Genomic DNA, 13,953 nt, shown 5'->3' on the forward strand with positions numbered 1-13,953 from the left:
GAGATACCCAGAAGAGGACCGAGAGAAGCTGACTGGTTCGGGCAGTGCCCGCGCCAGACTCGGGGCTGCTGCTCCCTGGGGCGAGTTGGCGGGGCGGGAGAAGGAGGAAGAGGCGGAGAGGCGGCTTCACAGATAAGCCTTTGCAGGCGAAGCTCTCCGCCCGCCGGACGGGAGGCGGGGTAGCAGCCCGATTAAAGAAGCTGCCTGGAAGGAAGGAAGGAAGGAGCGAGGGAGGGACGGGAACAGCAGGAGGAGGAGGAGGAGCAGCGAGCCGGGCTGCAGCGGCGCGGGAGGAGGAGCGGCCCCCGCGAGGCCACGTTTTGTTTTTGTTATTTTCCATCCCAATAGTTCTCGCAGGCTCTTCCCCAGCACAGAGCGCGCCGCAGCCGGCGGCCCCGACCTTCCAGGTGACAGCCGGTCACCCTGGTAGGAGTCAGCTCCGCCCCAAGTCAACTGCCTCCCGCCCACAGTCCCATTCCCCGCCCAGCCTCCCAGTGCCTGCCCGAGGCCAGCGCGGCGGCCGCAGCGGGCTGCAGCGCTGGAGCGGGCGGCGGTAGGGGCCCTCGGCGAGGTGCTGTGACCCTGCAGACCCGCGGCAGAGGAAGGGGGGAAGTCGGCCTGGAGGCGCGAGCCGGAGAAAGAAGGATGTCCATTTAATCTGCCCCCTCCTGCCTGTCCATTGCTGGGCGCTCGTCTGGGTGCCTCCAAGCCGTTCCCGGAGAAGTGTCGCATGGGGCAGGGCCGCTGAAGCACCGAGTTCGGGGTCTCGTCACGCCGAGGCGGGCGCGGGGGCCCGTTGTGGTAGTTGGCACAGTTTCGGTCCCGCCTTCTGAGCAAGAGCTGGGAGCGCGGTGCGCCAGGTCTGCCACCCCGGTGCCCTCGTGAGGCGCGAGTTATGGAGCCGCCCAGCTGCATTCAGGATGAGCCGTTCCCCCACCCCTTGGAGCCGGAGCCGGGCGCACCAACGCAGCCCGGCTCTGGGAAGCCGGGCGACAAGCGGTTCCGGCTGTGGTACGTGGGAGGGTCGTGCCTGGACCGCAGGACCACGCTGCCCATGCTGCCCTGGCTCATGGCCGAGATCCGCCGGCGCAGCCAGAAGCCTGAAGCTGGCGGCTGCGGGGCGCCGGCAGCCCGCGAGGTAGTCCTAGTGCTCAGCGCGCCCTTCCTGCGTTGCATCCCGGCGCCGGGCGCCGGGGCCGCGGGGAGCGCTGGCCCCGCGGCCACGCAGCCCAGCCCCGCTGTGTTCATCTTCGAGCACAAGGCGCAGCATATCTCGCGCTTCATCCACAACAGCCACGACCTCACCTACTTTGCCTACCTGATCAAGGCGCAACCCGATGACCCTGAGTCACAGATGGCCTGTCACGTTTTCCGCGCCACAGACCCCAACCAGGCAAGTCCCAGGCGCGGGGGTGGGCCCGGCTGTTGAGGGTGAGAGAGCAGAATCCAAGGGCCGGGACCCCACATTAAGGACCTACAGTTGTTGTGCTGCTGGCGCGCGCGCTCCACGTGGCGCGCTCGAGTGCTCGGCTTGCCCCTCTCTTGGGACCTGGGAGTGGGCGAGAAGGCATTCGGTTGCATGGGCTTGCGGCTGGAGCAGACAGCGCACAGAGCAGGGGAGAGAGAGGAGGCGGAGAGCAGTCCTGGGACTGAGGAGGAGCTGGGGCTTTAGGGGAGGACGCGGGGAGAAGCGCGCCTGGGAGGACCGCGGTGTCTGGGGTGTGATTGGAAACGGCATGTCTGTCTTTAGCTGGTGTTTTCGTGTGTGCACGTGTGAGTGTTATTGGGCACGGAGGAGAGGGTTGGGTTTCTAGAGGCCCTGGTTCTCAGTCTCTGTGGAGTCCTGCACCTTAACCCGTTTGACCGGTCGAATCATGATCACAGTAACACCTGCAGGTACTCGGTCGGGGAGGCGATTTCCCTGCCATGCTTAGGGAAAAGTTACTAGACATTGCCAGATTGGCAGCAAAGTACGAGTCTGCATTTGGATGTCGAGTGGAAAGAAGACCTTATTTGCTTGTTTACACACTCATTGGACACAAAGTCAATTACATACTTGGGTGATTTCAAAACCAGTGTGATAGAAGAGGTATCAAATGCCATTTACAAAAATGTTTTTCATTTCCATTTTCACCCAACACTTTACAAAATCTATTACTGAACTGAACTTTGACTTCCTTAAAAACAGGTACAATCCTTATCTAACAGCGACAGGAAAACTTTACCACAGTGATTGTGCCTTTGAAAGTAGGCTTTAAAAAAACGTGTAAAGAGTTTATTTTTTTAAAACAATATCAAAAGCCCCCAAAATGCTGTTTTAAAAATGATTATTTAATGTTTGTAAAGTACTTTAGGTTCTTTGGAAAAATAGAGATGTCTAAATATAAATAAATAAAGTGTCAGGTTGGCCCATGTGGTGTTCTTTTGCTAGCTGGGAAATTAATAATAGAAAGATGAGAAAAACATCCTATAAGGTTTTACTTTTTTTCTTATATCATAATTCTAGGATCTGTAACTGAAAGATATTTTGTTTGACCAAGTCTTTTACAAAAGACTGATAGCTGAATTAAAGAAAATAAAAGTTTATTATATTTGTTTTCATCACTTTGCAAAATACTTAAGTATCTTAATCAGAGCTCATAGTGTGAAGAGAGCAATTTTAATTTGTGATTACTGTTACATATATGGCGGATTGCCTTAGTATAGATTCTCTCAAAAATCCTAACCATGATTAGTGAATTACGATTTATGCTCATTTGTTCAAAACTTATTTTTAGCTCTCATGTATGATGAAATTAGAAAGTTTCTGAGAGTTATCACTATCTTTATTTATTTAACATGTTTGATTACAGCAGTAAGGAGGAATAAATTGCATTTTTCCAGGACTTTAAAAAATGTTTCTTGGCAGTTTGTGTTAAGACTTTTTTTTTTTTCCTTTTTCCCCCCCCCAATTCTGATTCATGACACATTATTGCTAATTTCATTGCCGTCATGGCACTTGGATTCTCAGTAGTGACTGTTGAACCCCTCCTGGACTCAGTGTTTGGCAATTAAAAACATCCTTTCATTCTCCTCCATTATATATTTAAGTGTTAGAAGAAGAATGTACTATTATTTTATAAATACCATGCTTAGACCTACATCTCCTTTTAGTCCAGTGGCAGCAGTTGGAAGCCATACGACTTTCTGATAAAGGAAAAAAAAAAAAAATGCCCCAACTCCCTGTTTATTGTCATTTCCCAGATGAGTCCTTGATCTAAAGATATGGGCTCTTATTTTCTCTGCAATGAGAGAATCCCTGGCAGGGGATCATTAATTTGAAGGATCAGATGTCTTCTCCTTAGGGATTATCTCCAGCCATTAATCAATGTTACAAACTCAAATGCCAGGGAAGAGGGCTGAGGTGGACTGTGGAGGACTGGGTAGCGGGTATCATTTCTCAAAGTTCTACTCAGCTCCAACTGGACATTACAGGCATGAATGCAAACCTCAGTGTTGCCTGGACTTCCAATTTCCCAAGAGAAAGTGGAAATCTGAAATTCCATGTTGGACTTCACATTTTAAAGTATGGCAAATGTTTTAAAACATTTAAGAATCCTCTTTGGGCCAAACAATATACATTTGAGGATTGGCCTCAGAGATCTGTGGGCTGCCACCTTGGACCTCTGGTGTATTTGTTGAGTGGACAAGTGCAGTCATCAACACCCTGTGTTGTTTGCCACATTTCCTTTTGGGCATTTGAGTTCACTCCATATGGTTCTCAGAGGAGGGAGAGTTGGAATCATTGTTTTTCAAGAATTTGTAGTAATACTCTCAGAAGTTCTGAGAGTATCTGGTTCTGCAGATAGGTGTTTTAAAGGGATGAATTCACATTTTTATCATCCAGGAGTGTGCTTCATACAGAATCGTTTCTGGATGGTTCTGGGTACCCTTGCAATCAGAAGGAATGAAACCTGCTGTTTGTTTTGTCCTGAGTTACACATTTAAAGTGCAGAATTATTTATTGGACTTGAGATCATTGTTAAGAGAGTCTGCTGTTTTCTGCATTCACTGAACAAAGTATGGAAAGTAGCCTGGAGCAGTGAGCCTGCAAACATCTCCCAGAGAGCTTGTCTCTGTCTCCTGTGCCTGTCTCTTTTCTGCAGTGGACCCATATGTAGGATGACCATAAAATTTATTGATTTGGGGCAGTTTTTATTGTGAAAGGGAGCACTACTAATAATTGCACAAGCATAACAAAATTATAAATCTGAACTGTTCAGGGCAAACCGGGACCTATATTCACCATAGGAAAATTGCAAAGTTTGCGTTCATGCTGAGCCACTGAGTGGGAGGATTGTGGTTTCTAATAGAAAATGATAAATGTTTTGCAGAATACCTACTCAAATCTCTTTTTTGAGAGTGGATCACCATGTGACCTCAGGGCTGGGAGTGCTGTACTTGTAGCTTGTTTCTGTTGTGGGGAGTTGCCATGGTGATGTGCCCTCTGGCTCCATACCTCTCTGGTGGGCAGAATCAGCTTAGAGGCCCAGAGATGCACTTAACCAGAAAGGCTTAATGCATAGCCTCTTCTTTCAGGTGCAAGAGAGGTGGAGGTGGGGGTCAAGTACTTGCCAACAGGAGTGGGTCCCACTTACTTAAGCCTGTGTAAGTCTTATAGAGGAGAAATGTCAGGCTTAGCACATTTCAGCCTAATGTGGATATTTGAACTAGGAAAGGACCTAAATATGTATATTCTTTAAAATCCTACTGGCATGATTTGTGTCGTAACAAATTGGGGAACCAAGAATACCTGATTCTTTCCTTAAGATCTACTGCAGGTCACTGATTTCTGCAAATACTTATCCGCTTTCAGATAGAGATTATATAACATAACCTCAAATTCTCTATTAAAAAAGTTTTTTATGTTATGTATATTTTACAATAAAAATAAAGGAATTATTGTTTGTGAGGATTAGAGATTAAAGGTATTAACATTTGTGTGAGACTTTAACAGTGGTTATATTTCATAATTATAGAATGAATGGACATTTAAAAGACAAAAACGAAAAACAAAAAGTTGTAGTTTTCATTGGTTGTGTTTATCATGTATTTTTTCTTTCTTTTCTTTTGCGGTGCTGTGGATTGAACCCAGGGCTTTGTGCTTGTGAGGCAAGCACTCTACCAACTGAGCTATATCCCCAGTCTGCATATAGTTTTTGAAACTTGCAAGGATAACTTTAAAGAGATTTTACAAATTGTGTGCCTAAAATTAAATGAATTTAATTCCAGTTCCCTCCAGCTCTTAGTTCTCTGAATCTGCAGTTTTATTGTTCCTCTTAAAATATTTATTATCTAGTCTTCATTTGTGTAACCAGATTTCAACATCGTTTTGTCAATATATTTCAAAGAGGCCAATTCTCAATTCTTTATAGTTGGTGGTTTCAGTGGATTTGGTAATATACTAGTCAGAAAACCGGAGAAATAGAAATCACGAAGTTTTTAACCTCTTTCCTTCTCTACTTTCTGACTGGTAGCTCTATTTCTTTTCTTGTTTGCTGTTATCATTTTTTGTTCTGTCCTGTCCCCAGTCTGAGGTGGAGGTCAATCTGTATTGACTCCATGGGAGAATTTTGACTGCAGTCTGGGGTGGGGCAGGGGTAAACTCTTGTGCAGAGGCCCTCCCAGCTGCAGGGGAGCAGGTACCTTATAATGGGAGTTGCTTGCTGAAGAGCAAGGTTGTTCAGTATCAGTTTCATCACCATAAACCACAAGTTTTCAGTCTTGAATGGGTGTGTGGATCACCTGGAGGGGACTGTTAAAATAGACTGTCGAACCCTTCTTTTAATTTCTGAATGTTTTTGGTGATGCTCAGATTACTGGCCTGGGGACCAGGCTAGAACTATTACCCTTAATTATTGTGTTCCTTTGGTTGGTCTTATGACCATTTCTGTTCTCTTGGCAGTATTTACAGTCATTCTCAGACTTGAAAGTAAGTGTAAAGAGGAATAGTATCTGACTACAGAAGATTTGAAAGAAATGTTGAATTTTTGGTTTAGTGGCATCTTCCCTAGACAGACATTATTTGTCATCAGACAATGCATGTGTTGAATGGAAAAGTTGTTTTCCATCCAAATATTTTAAGTTCTGTAGATGGACTAAATCATTAATTCTTTTTGGGTGTATTATAGCCTAGTGTCAAATAATGATAGTTTTCATAAAAATGAAAGCTTTATTTGCACCCTGATAAACAGTATTAAGACATTCTATTCAAATGCCTTTTTCTCAGTGTGGAATGAGTGAATTAATTGCTTGGTGAGGAAACTAATGATTTTGATGAATTTTCTAGATTATCTGGTATGTTATTTGTGTCAGACAAAAGATAAAAGTCAGAAAAATATCAGTATGCTTGATGATCAATGAGAAAATTGGGCAAAAAAAAAGTAGAGTTGATGATCAGCCTGAATAATTATTGCAAACAATTCTATTTACTCCTTTTAAAAACAGTTTCAAAGTCTTTGTTTTGTTAAAAATATCTGGATGGTTGTTTTAGAGTTCCATGTGATTTGGGTCACATTGGTGTATCTGAACCAAGCCAATGTGCAGTTACTTGCATGTACTCCATTGTAAAATTAGGGACAGATTAATTACGATTTCATTTAATGGTATATTCAGAATTATTTGACTGGAAGATTTTACTTGAAATGTAGTTTGCATAAAATATTAATGCAAGCTTAGCAATTCCCTGGATGTGTTACCAATCAACCCAGGGTTCTCTTGCTCAATTCCAGATAGAAATGGACAGAATAGAAATTGGCAGTACCGACCCAAGGAGGTTTTATTGGGGCTTGGCTTGAGCACAAGGGGGAAAGCACCCGGGACAGGATTCCTGAGCTGGCTTACTGAAGGGCCTTGGGGGAATCTCTTATAGCCCTGTCACTGCCTTGGGCAGGCACACTTGGTTCGTGCACTAGACTCAGGGTTCTTGCACACGTTCTATCCATCTTTTGTTCCCAGCACCAAGTTTTATACTCGACACGATGATCAACTTGCATGGGTTCCATCTGCCTTATCTCACAAAAAGACGGTGGAGGTACTCACTACCACCACCCTGGGAAGGTAGTATAATGGTCGGGGCTGGGCATGCGGATGTGGGGGTAGGGTGATGGGAAAGCCTGTCCTAAGCTTTGGAGGAAACTCCTGAACCTGGACATCTTTTGAACCTAGAAATGTCTTTTGAAACCAGCTTACATCATGGATGAGCGTCTTGGTGGAACAAGGGTCTGGGAAATCAGAGCCTCCTTATTGTGTTCCAGATGTGTCAACTAAGGATGTTACTTTAAGTTTACATTGCACTGTTGTTTATCTGGATAACTCTTGAATCCATTTACTTAAAAGTGAACTTTTTGTGAGCTCTTGCAGGGTGACAGTACTACTCTCGCTGCTTTTCCATTCAACAATGCTAGAATGCAGTTGTTGAAAATTAGTTTTTAGTTGACACTGTTAGAAACTTCTATCATTTTTTTTTTTTTTGCAGTGCTGGGGATTGAACCCAGGGCCTTATGCTTGCAAGGCAAGCACTCTATCAACTGAGCTATATCACCAGCCCTCTATCACTTTTTTGTACTCATTAAAAATCTGCAGTTTGTAACAATTCTCATCATTAAGTACAACTATAATGAACTGTAAAAATGTGTAATCTGTACATATAGCTCATTAAATTTGTAAAATAGTGCTCAATTAGTGCTCAGTTAAGCCAGCCAGTATATACTGTTTCTAAGAAAGAAAATTAAAAAATTTTAAGAAATGAGATTTTGTTGTGTTGCCCAGACTGTCTCGAGCTCTTGGGCTCAAGCAAACCTCCCATGTCAACCTCTCAAGTACCTGTGACTACAGGTGTTCCCCACCAAGCCCTGCTGTACTTTTGTTCTAACCTGAAGTGAAGAGTCTGTTATTTGTTAGATGAGTAAAGTGAAATTCTGGTGTGCTTTTATTTAGTATCTTTAGGAATTACAGGAAAATAAACCATGAGTCTATATGTAACCTTTATAAACTTTAGAATAGAAAATCATTATGATATGTATTTAAGAACAGATAACCCAGCATTTGAATATGTTGATTGTTTTATAAAGAAGAGTATATAAATATAAATTATTTACAAATTGCAAATGATAAATTATCACACTATATTATGCAGAATATACATAGTATAAAATATAAAGTTATAAAGTTCAAAAATATTCATCCTACCCTGATTATAAAACACATAATAAAGCAAGAAACATTGGCACTGAGTCTGCTATCTTAGTTATCTGGGGTTAAAGAGAAAAAGAATAATGAAACTGTAAAATGTAAATGTTAAAGTTAGATTAAGCCCTATGACCTGGTGAGTTTTTGTGAGTTCAAGTAGAGCAAAATGATTAAATAAATACACAAATATATAAAAAAAAACCAAACCACAGATTTCATCCTATGCTGTAATTTCCTTGTTTTGAAAAGTAACATCTTTTATCACACTGAATTTAGGTAGTTTGTATAAATGTACTGGTTTTACACTTGTGTTTGTTATTATTTTGTATATTGGTTTTGATGTTAAGAGTTGTTTAAAACCTAGAGCTATAAGCATGAAGAGTTTATATTTTTGCAAAATACTTAAATAACAGTATAATTGTTAACATTTTAATTTACCCTTAAAAGTGTTCTAAACAATACACAAACTCTGGTTTTAAACTCTCAGATGTTATTTAATATGTTTTTGAAATCTATTGATTGTGTGACAGAGGGACAAAATATGAGTTAAAAACTGTTTTTTCATTTAATTTCAGTAAATCTTGACATATGTTTGTGTAGCCCCAGTAAAAGGATATGGGAGTTATTGTTTTTGAAGTTACTGATCTCTTCCAAGTTTCATTTCTTGCACGATGTTGGGGTTGGAAAGAGGATCTCTAAGTAATGGAATCTTCCTGGCTAAAAATAGAAACCTAAATTTGCTGGTCTGGTTCTTTTATTTTAACCAGTTGAATAGTGTTGCTTTGCACTTTCATGAATTATCACATGAATTTCTAAAATTCTTAATGTTAGAACCATGAAACCTGTTGCTCTTCATCTTATATGACTTGCAAGTAGTAATAAACTCATTATCAATGTCAGCTTCTAGGTACACTTTCTATTTGAGCACATCTAGTAATTTTTTTTTTTTTTCTTAATTTAGAGACAGGGTCTTGCTAAGTTGCTTAGGGCCTCGATAAGTTGCTGAGGTTGAATTTGAACTTGCTATCCTCCTGCCTCAGCCTCCTGAGTCTCTGGGATTATAGGTGTTCACCACTGCACCCAGCATCTAGTAATCTTTTATATCTCATATTTGTATCTTTTGTATCTCAAATTGGATCTTCATATGCATTTCAGCAATGGAGTGTCTAATCTGGACAAATGCATTATGGTTTAGACCTTTTTCAAATCCATAATTGAATTGTTTCCAGGCCTAGATGGCTCCTACCTTCTTCAATTCACTTCTTGCCTTGGTTTCACTCATTTAATTCCCATTGGCTGGGCAGCCTGAGAATTTTTCTGAGTTTACCTAAATTAAACTGATAGACTTCCTGCTTGGTTTTCCAGATAGTTCTTTTTCCTAGATTATCAGTAGTTTGTTCTTTAGGATACCAGTTGGGGTACCTCATTACCCTGTGTTCAACATTCCTGCTGCTGCAAGTCCATTTGAAGATGACCCAGTGCTTTCAGCTTAACTCTTTAAATATTGTCTACTGCCTGCCTGATTGGATTTTGTTCTAGTCATGCAATATCTGGTGTCTGGTTCTTACCAGTTCCTGTTGTCTTCTTCCAAGACTGTTCCATTTGTGTACATATTTTATTTTGGTTTTCACATGGAATTTTGCAGAGTCCTGCTGACATGAACAGATTAGTGGTGGTGGGTACAACTCCTCTGTATACATCAATAATTCTTTTTCCTAATTTGAAGTGAGTCCAATAGGCAGATCTCTATCTAGTTTCTAACTGCGGTATTAAAATATTATGAAAAGGTGATGGTATGTTATATTTGTAGTCTGCCTTTTATTTTTTAACATAAGCATAGATCCTAACCTTTCTAATCGGCAAATTATTCTGTTAAAATAATTATAAAAATTCGTTTGTTCTCTATTCAGGTAATAAAGTGTATTATTAGTTATAGCAATAAATTTTCAGCAAATAGCTTATTATGTCATTAGGGGGTCTGAAAGTTAATTGGCATTTAACCTTTCTTCCTATTGGAAGTTAGATTGGAGAAATATATTTAAGATTGTATTGTCCACTTTAATAAGTAGAGTCTGAACATGACAAAATCAAATGTATCTTAATATATGAGTAAGTGCAGTATTTCTTTGGAATAAGAATATGTAAAAACGATCTTTGATTTCTTAAGTATTCTCACCTAAGTTCAACTTACAGTTTAGCAAAAATTGTTTTATTTTACTTGATATACCACAATTACTCAGCATTTGATTTTATCTTTAGTACCCTAAACTTCTAGAAGCCAGGTGAATTATAAGTCATAGATGCATAATAATAATAACCAATTGCTTTACGTTTATTTATTTTCTGGATTGGAAATGAATAACCTTAGCTTGGAAGGATTCGTTACAGTACTGATTGCTGGGTGCATAGTCTGATTCCGTGGGTTCGGGATGTGTGTGTCTAACAAGTTCCCTGGTGATGTTGATGCTGCTTGTCTGGGGATCCCTTTGACAAGCATAGCTCTAGACCACAGGTTGGCAAACTGTGGCCTTTATTTTTCTAAGTATGGTTTGTCTGAGCACTGCCCAGCTCATCTGTTTGCATACTGTCTATGCTTTCAAACTATAATGGCAGTGTTGAGCAATTTGTACAAAAACTCCCTAAGTCTAAAATCTTTATCTGGCCCTTTACGGAAATAGTTTACTAGACCCTGCTTTTAGTCTTGTGAAAAAAAATAGGCATTTTATTCCCATCTTATAGATGAGAATAATAAGGCTCAAATAACCTTTCTAAGGACCTGAGCCAGTAAGTGACAAATGTTGTTTTAGTCAGCTTTTTCGCTGCTGTGACCAAAGGACCTGACCAGAACAATTGTAGAGGAGCTAAAGTTTATTTGAGGGCTCATAGTTTCCGAGATTTAGTCCATAGAAGGCCAGCTCCATTCCTTGGTTGAGGCAGAACATCATGGTGGGGAGAGCGTGGCAGAGGGAAGTAGCTCACATGGTGATCAGGAAGCAGAAAGACTCTACTCTCCAGATACAAAATGTATAGCCCATAGCCATGCTCCCAATGCCCTACCTCCTGCAGCCACACCTCACTTGCCTCTGCTTACCACTCAGTTAATCCCATCAGGGATTAATCCACCGATTGGACTAAGACTATAATCTAATCATTTCACCTCTGAACCTTCTTATGTTGTCTCACTCGTGAGCTTTTGGGGGACCTCTCACATCCATACCATAACAGATGTGATATTCCAAACTCCATGTATGTTCTAAAACCCACTTTATAAATTTTTGTTTATGACTCCTAGATTTATTGCTATAGTTTAGCCCTCTCCTCTGAGCTCTACCTTTTTTCTAAAAGTTCTCTTGAATCTGTAGCTGCTAGTCACCTAGGAATTATATTTGAGTCCCACTTTTCACTTTTTAATTTCAGTCCCTGAGGAAAGTCAGATTGATTCTGCCTCAAACATTTATTTTCAATATGCGCACGTGGCCATTGCTGCTGTCACCCCTGGATCTAAACACTGTTATCTCTTGCTGGCACTGTTACACTGCCTTTTAACTATTCTCCCTGCTGTATTCCTGCCTTCCCATCAATCCCTTCTTCCACGGAGCAGCAGGAGTGATCCTTATAAAGCACAGATCAAATCAGGCTCTTTTTGCACTTAGAATAATATGCAAATTATTCATTGTGTGATCCTGGGTGACGGAGCCCCTATTTTCCTCCCCAGTCTCATCATTGACGAACACTCTTCTGCATGCTGGGTGTTGTTTAGGACAAGACTTCTCTTCTGTCCTAAACAAACTCTACTCTTAGATCACTTCAAAGCCTTTGCATGCATATTTCCTATTTTTTGTTTGCTTCCCCCTTTTGGCTTTCAGTTTAAATTTCCATTTGTCACTTCCTCAAGAGTGGCCTCTAGTAACTGCCCATCTGAAGTAGGTATCCCATTGTGTCCCTAAAAATTTTCTTAACTAATTTTTCGGAGTGCCGTTACCACCTCTGAAACGTAAGCTCCGTACTGGGAGGGCTCTTGTCTGTTCCTGGTTGTACTCCCAGGACCTAGTTCTAAGGTAGGGCTTTATTCTAACCTGTCGACATTAAGGTGAGTAGGAATTGGACCTTGCCCTCAGGGAATTTAAGCCCTCAGGGAATTTAAGGCAGAAGTTAAAGTCTACTGGCAAGCAGTACATACATGTTCCCGTATTTGTTGCCTTTAGTTATCATTATCTTTAAAAAGTGTTGATTGTATTGTTTGTTCAATATTATTTTTTTCTAAGGGATGCTTTTGATTTTAGAGAAATACTATTTATAATGTTAAATGGGATATAAAGCAGACTTTTAAAAAGCAGACATTTTTAATAAGTAATTTGTATAATTTCTGAAAATATTTTGTAGACCACTATGAAAAGGGCTTTTTTTCCTCCCTCGTACCTAATCAAAACACAGGAAGTTTACTAATGTTGTCAGCTGAGTATGGGTGTCTCCGTGGCCTATGTGAATTGAGCATTTGGAGATTGGAAGATGCTCAGCCAGTGTGGCTTTGCAAATATATTTTTAAAATAATTGGATTATTTTCCATTTTCATTTTACTTCAGTTTAGGCTTCTCAGTGGAAACACGATCTCATTTGGAAGGCAATAGTTACATAGTTCTTGAGAGTGACTACTGTAAATTTTATTGCCAAATCTACAATTGACCATTTTCTTTGGCCCTCATTTTTAAGTCCTATCCTAACAAGTAGACAGGACAGGCCTTTTTAATTGTAAAGGAAGGTGAAGTAGGGGAAGAGATGTATCTGGATGAGGACAGGTATGGGAAAGGAAAAACTACGGTCCATGTCCACAGTGAACTGTTGACCAATAATAAGAGGTACAATTTGTATTTGGGATATCTTTATTTGCTAAACCAGGATGCCCTTGTGGCAGAATTATTTCTGCCCTTGCGTTTGTTTTATCTAACTCTTGTAACAAGAGCATTTGATTTTAGTTATACTTTTCAGTGGCCTCTGGGCCATGAACCAAGCTATAAGTAAGGTGGTGTTATTCTGTGTGCTGTTGCCTTAGGTTGGGCTTCAACTATAAAGAATAAAAACACACTAAGAAGGATGATTTTATTTTTCTAGGGAAAGCGAAAAATTGCCATAGTCACATGCCTTTATAAATACAGGCCTCCTTTGTATAAATACAATTCCACCCCCTTTTGGAAGGGCATATTTTCTTCCTTGGTAGTCTGTTTATTTCTGAACAATACCCACCTCCACATTTCCTCAACACTGGGTCCTTGCATGGACCAGGGGACTCTTATGGTAATGGGTTCTATACAGTTCTGCCTTTTACTCCATTGATGAAGCAGCATATGACTCATAAATGTGCATCTCTGTTTTGTCATTGTCCTTTATAATGATTGAAATGATCTTTAAAAACCTGCTTCCCTTAAGTAACCTTGGCCTGAAGACATAGGTGTTGCTGATGGTGCTTTGTTTAAAACAATAAATTTAGCTGCTTATTAAAGTAGAAGGCAAATATGTAAATGGACAGTTTCATAACATTTGCTTATTCACTAAGGTTGCTTTCTTTTGCTCCTGGAGTGGAGGTTAAACTCACAAGTCATTTCTGTAGAGGGACAAACTGCAATGTACATCTTGAAAATGAGAGTTGATATTTGTTGATATTGGATTTGAGTCATAAAAACATTACCTTGTTTATTTAGGAACCAGTTTTTGTGCATGTGATTGTAC

The 13,953-nt window shown here is 40.8% G+C and overlaps 1 protein-coding gene across 2 annotated transcripts in view; it reads left to right on the plus strand.

The window, feature by feature from the left end:
- Positions 1–527: 527 nt before the first annotated feature.
- The window catches only part of TBC1D4 (TBC1 domain family member 4), a 174,070-nt gene continuing 160,644 nt past the window's right edge, over positions 528–13,953 (plus strand). For both annotated transcript variants that reach the window (XM_079138917.1, XM_079138918.1), the window contains exon 1: positions 528–1,393. In XM_079138917.1, the coding sequence (XP_078995043.1) occupies positions 896–1,393 (498 nt within the window). In that variant the 5' untranslated portion in view covers positions 528–895. The remainder of the gene's footprint in view (positions 1,394–13,953) is intronic.

Source organism: Sciurus vulgaris (assembly GCF_902686455.1).
Source record: "Sciurus vulgaris genome assembly, chromosome: 4".
Taxonomy (NCBI): Eukaryota; Metazoa; Chordata; class Mammalia; order Rodentia; family Sciuridae; genus Sciurus; species Sciurus vulgaris.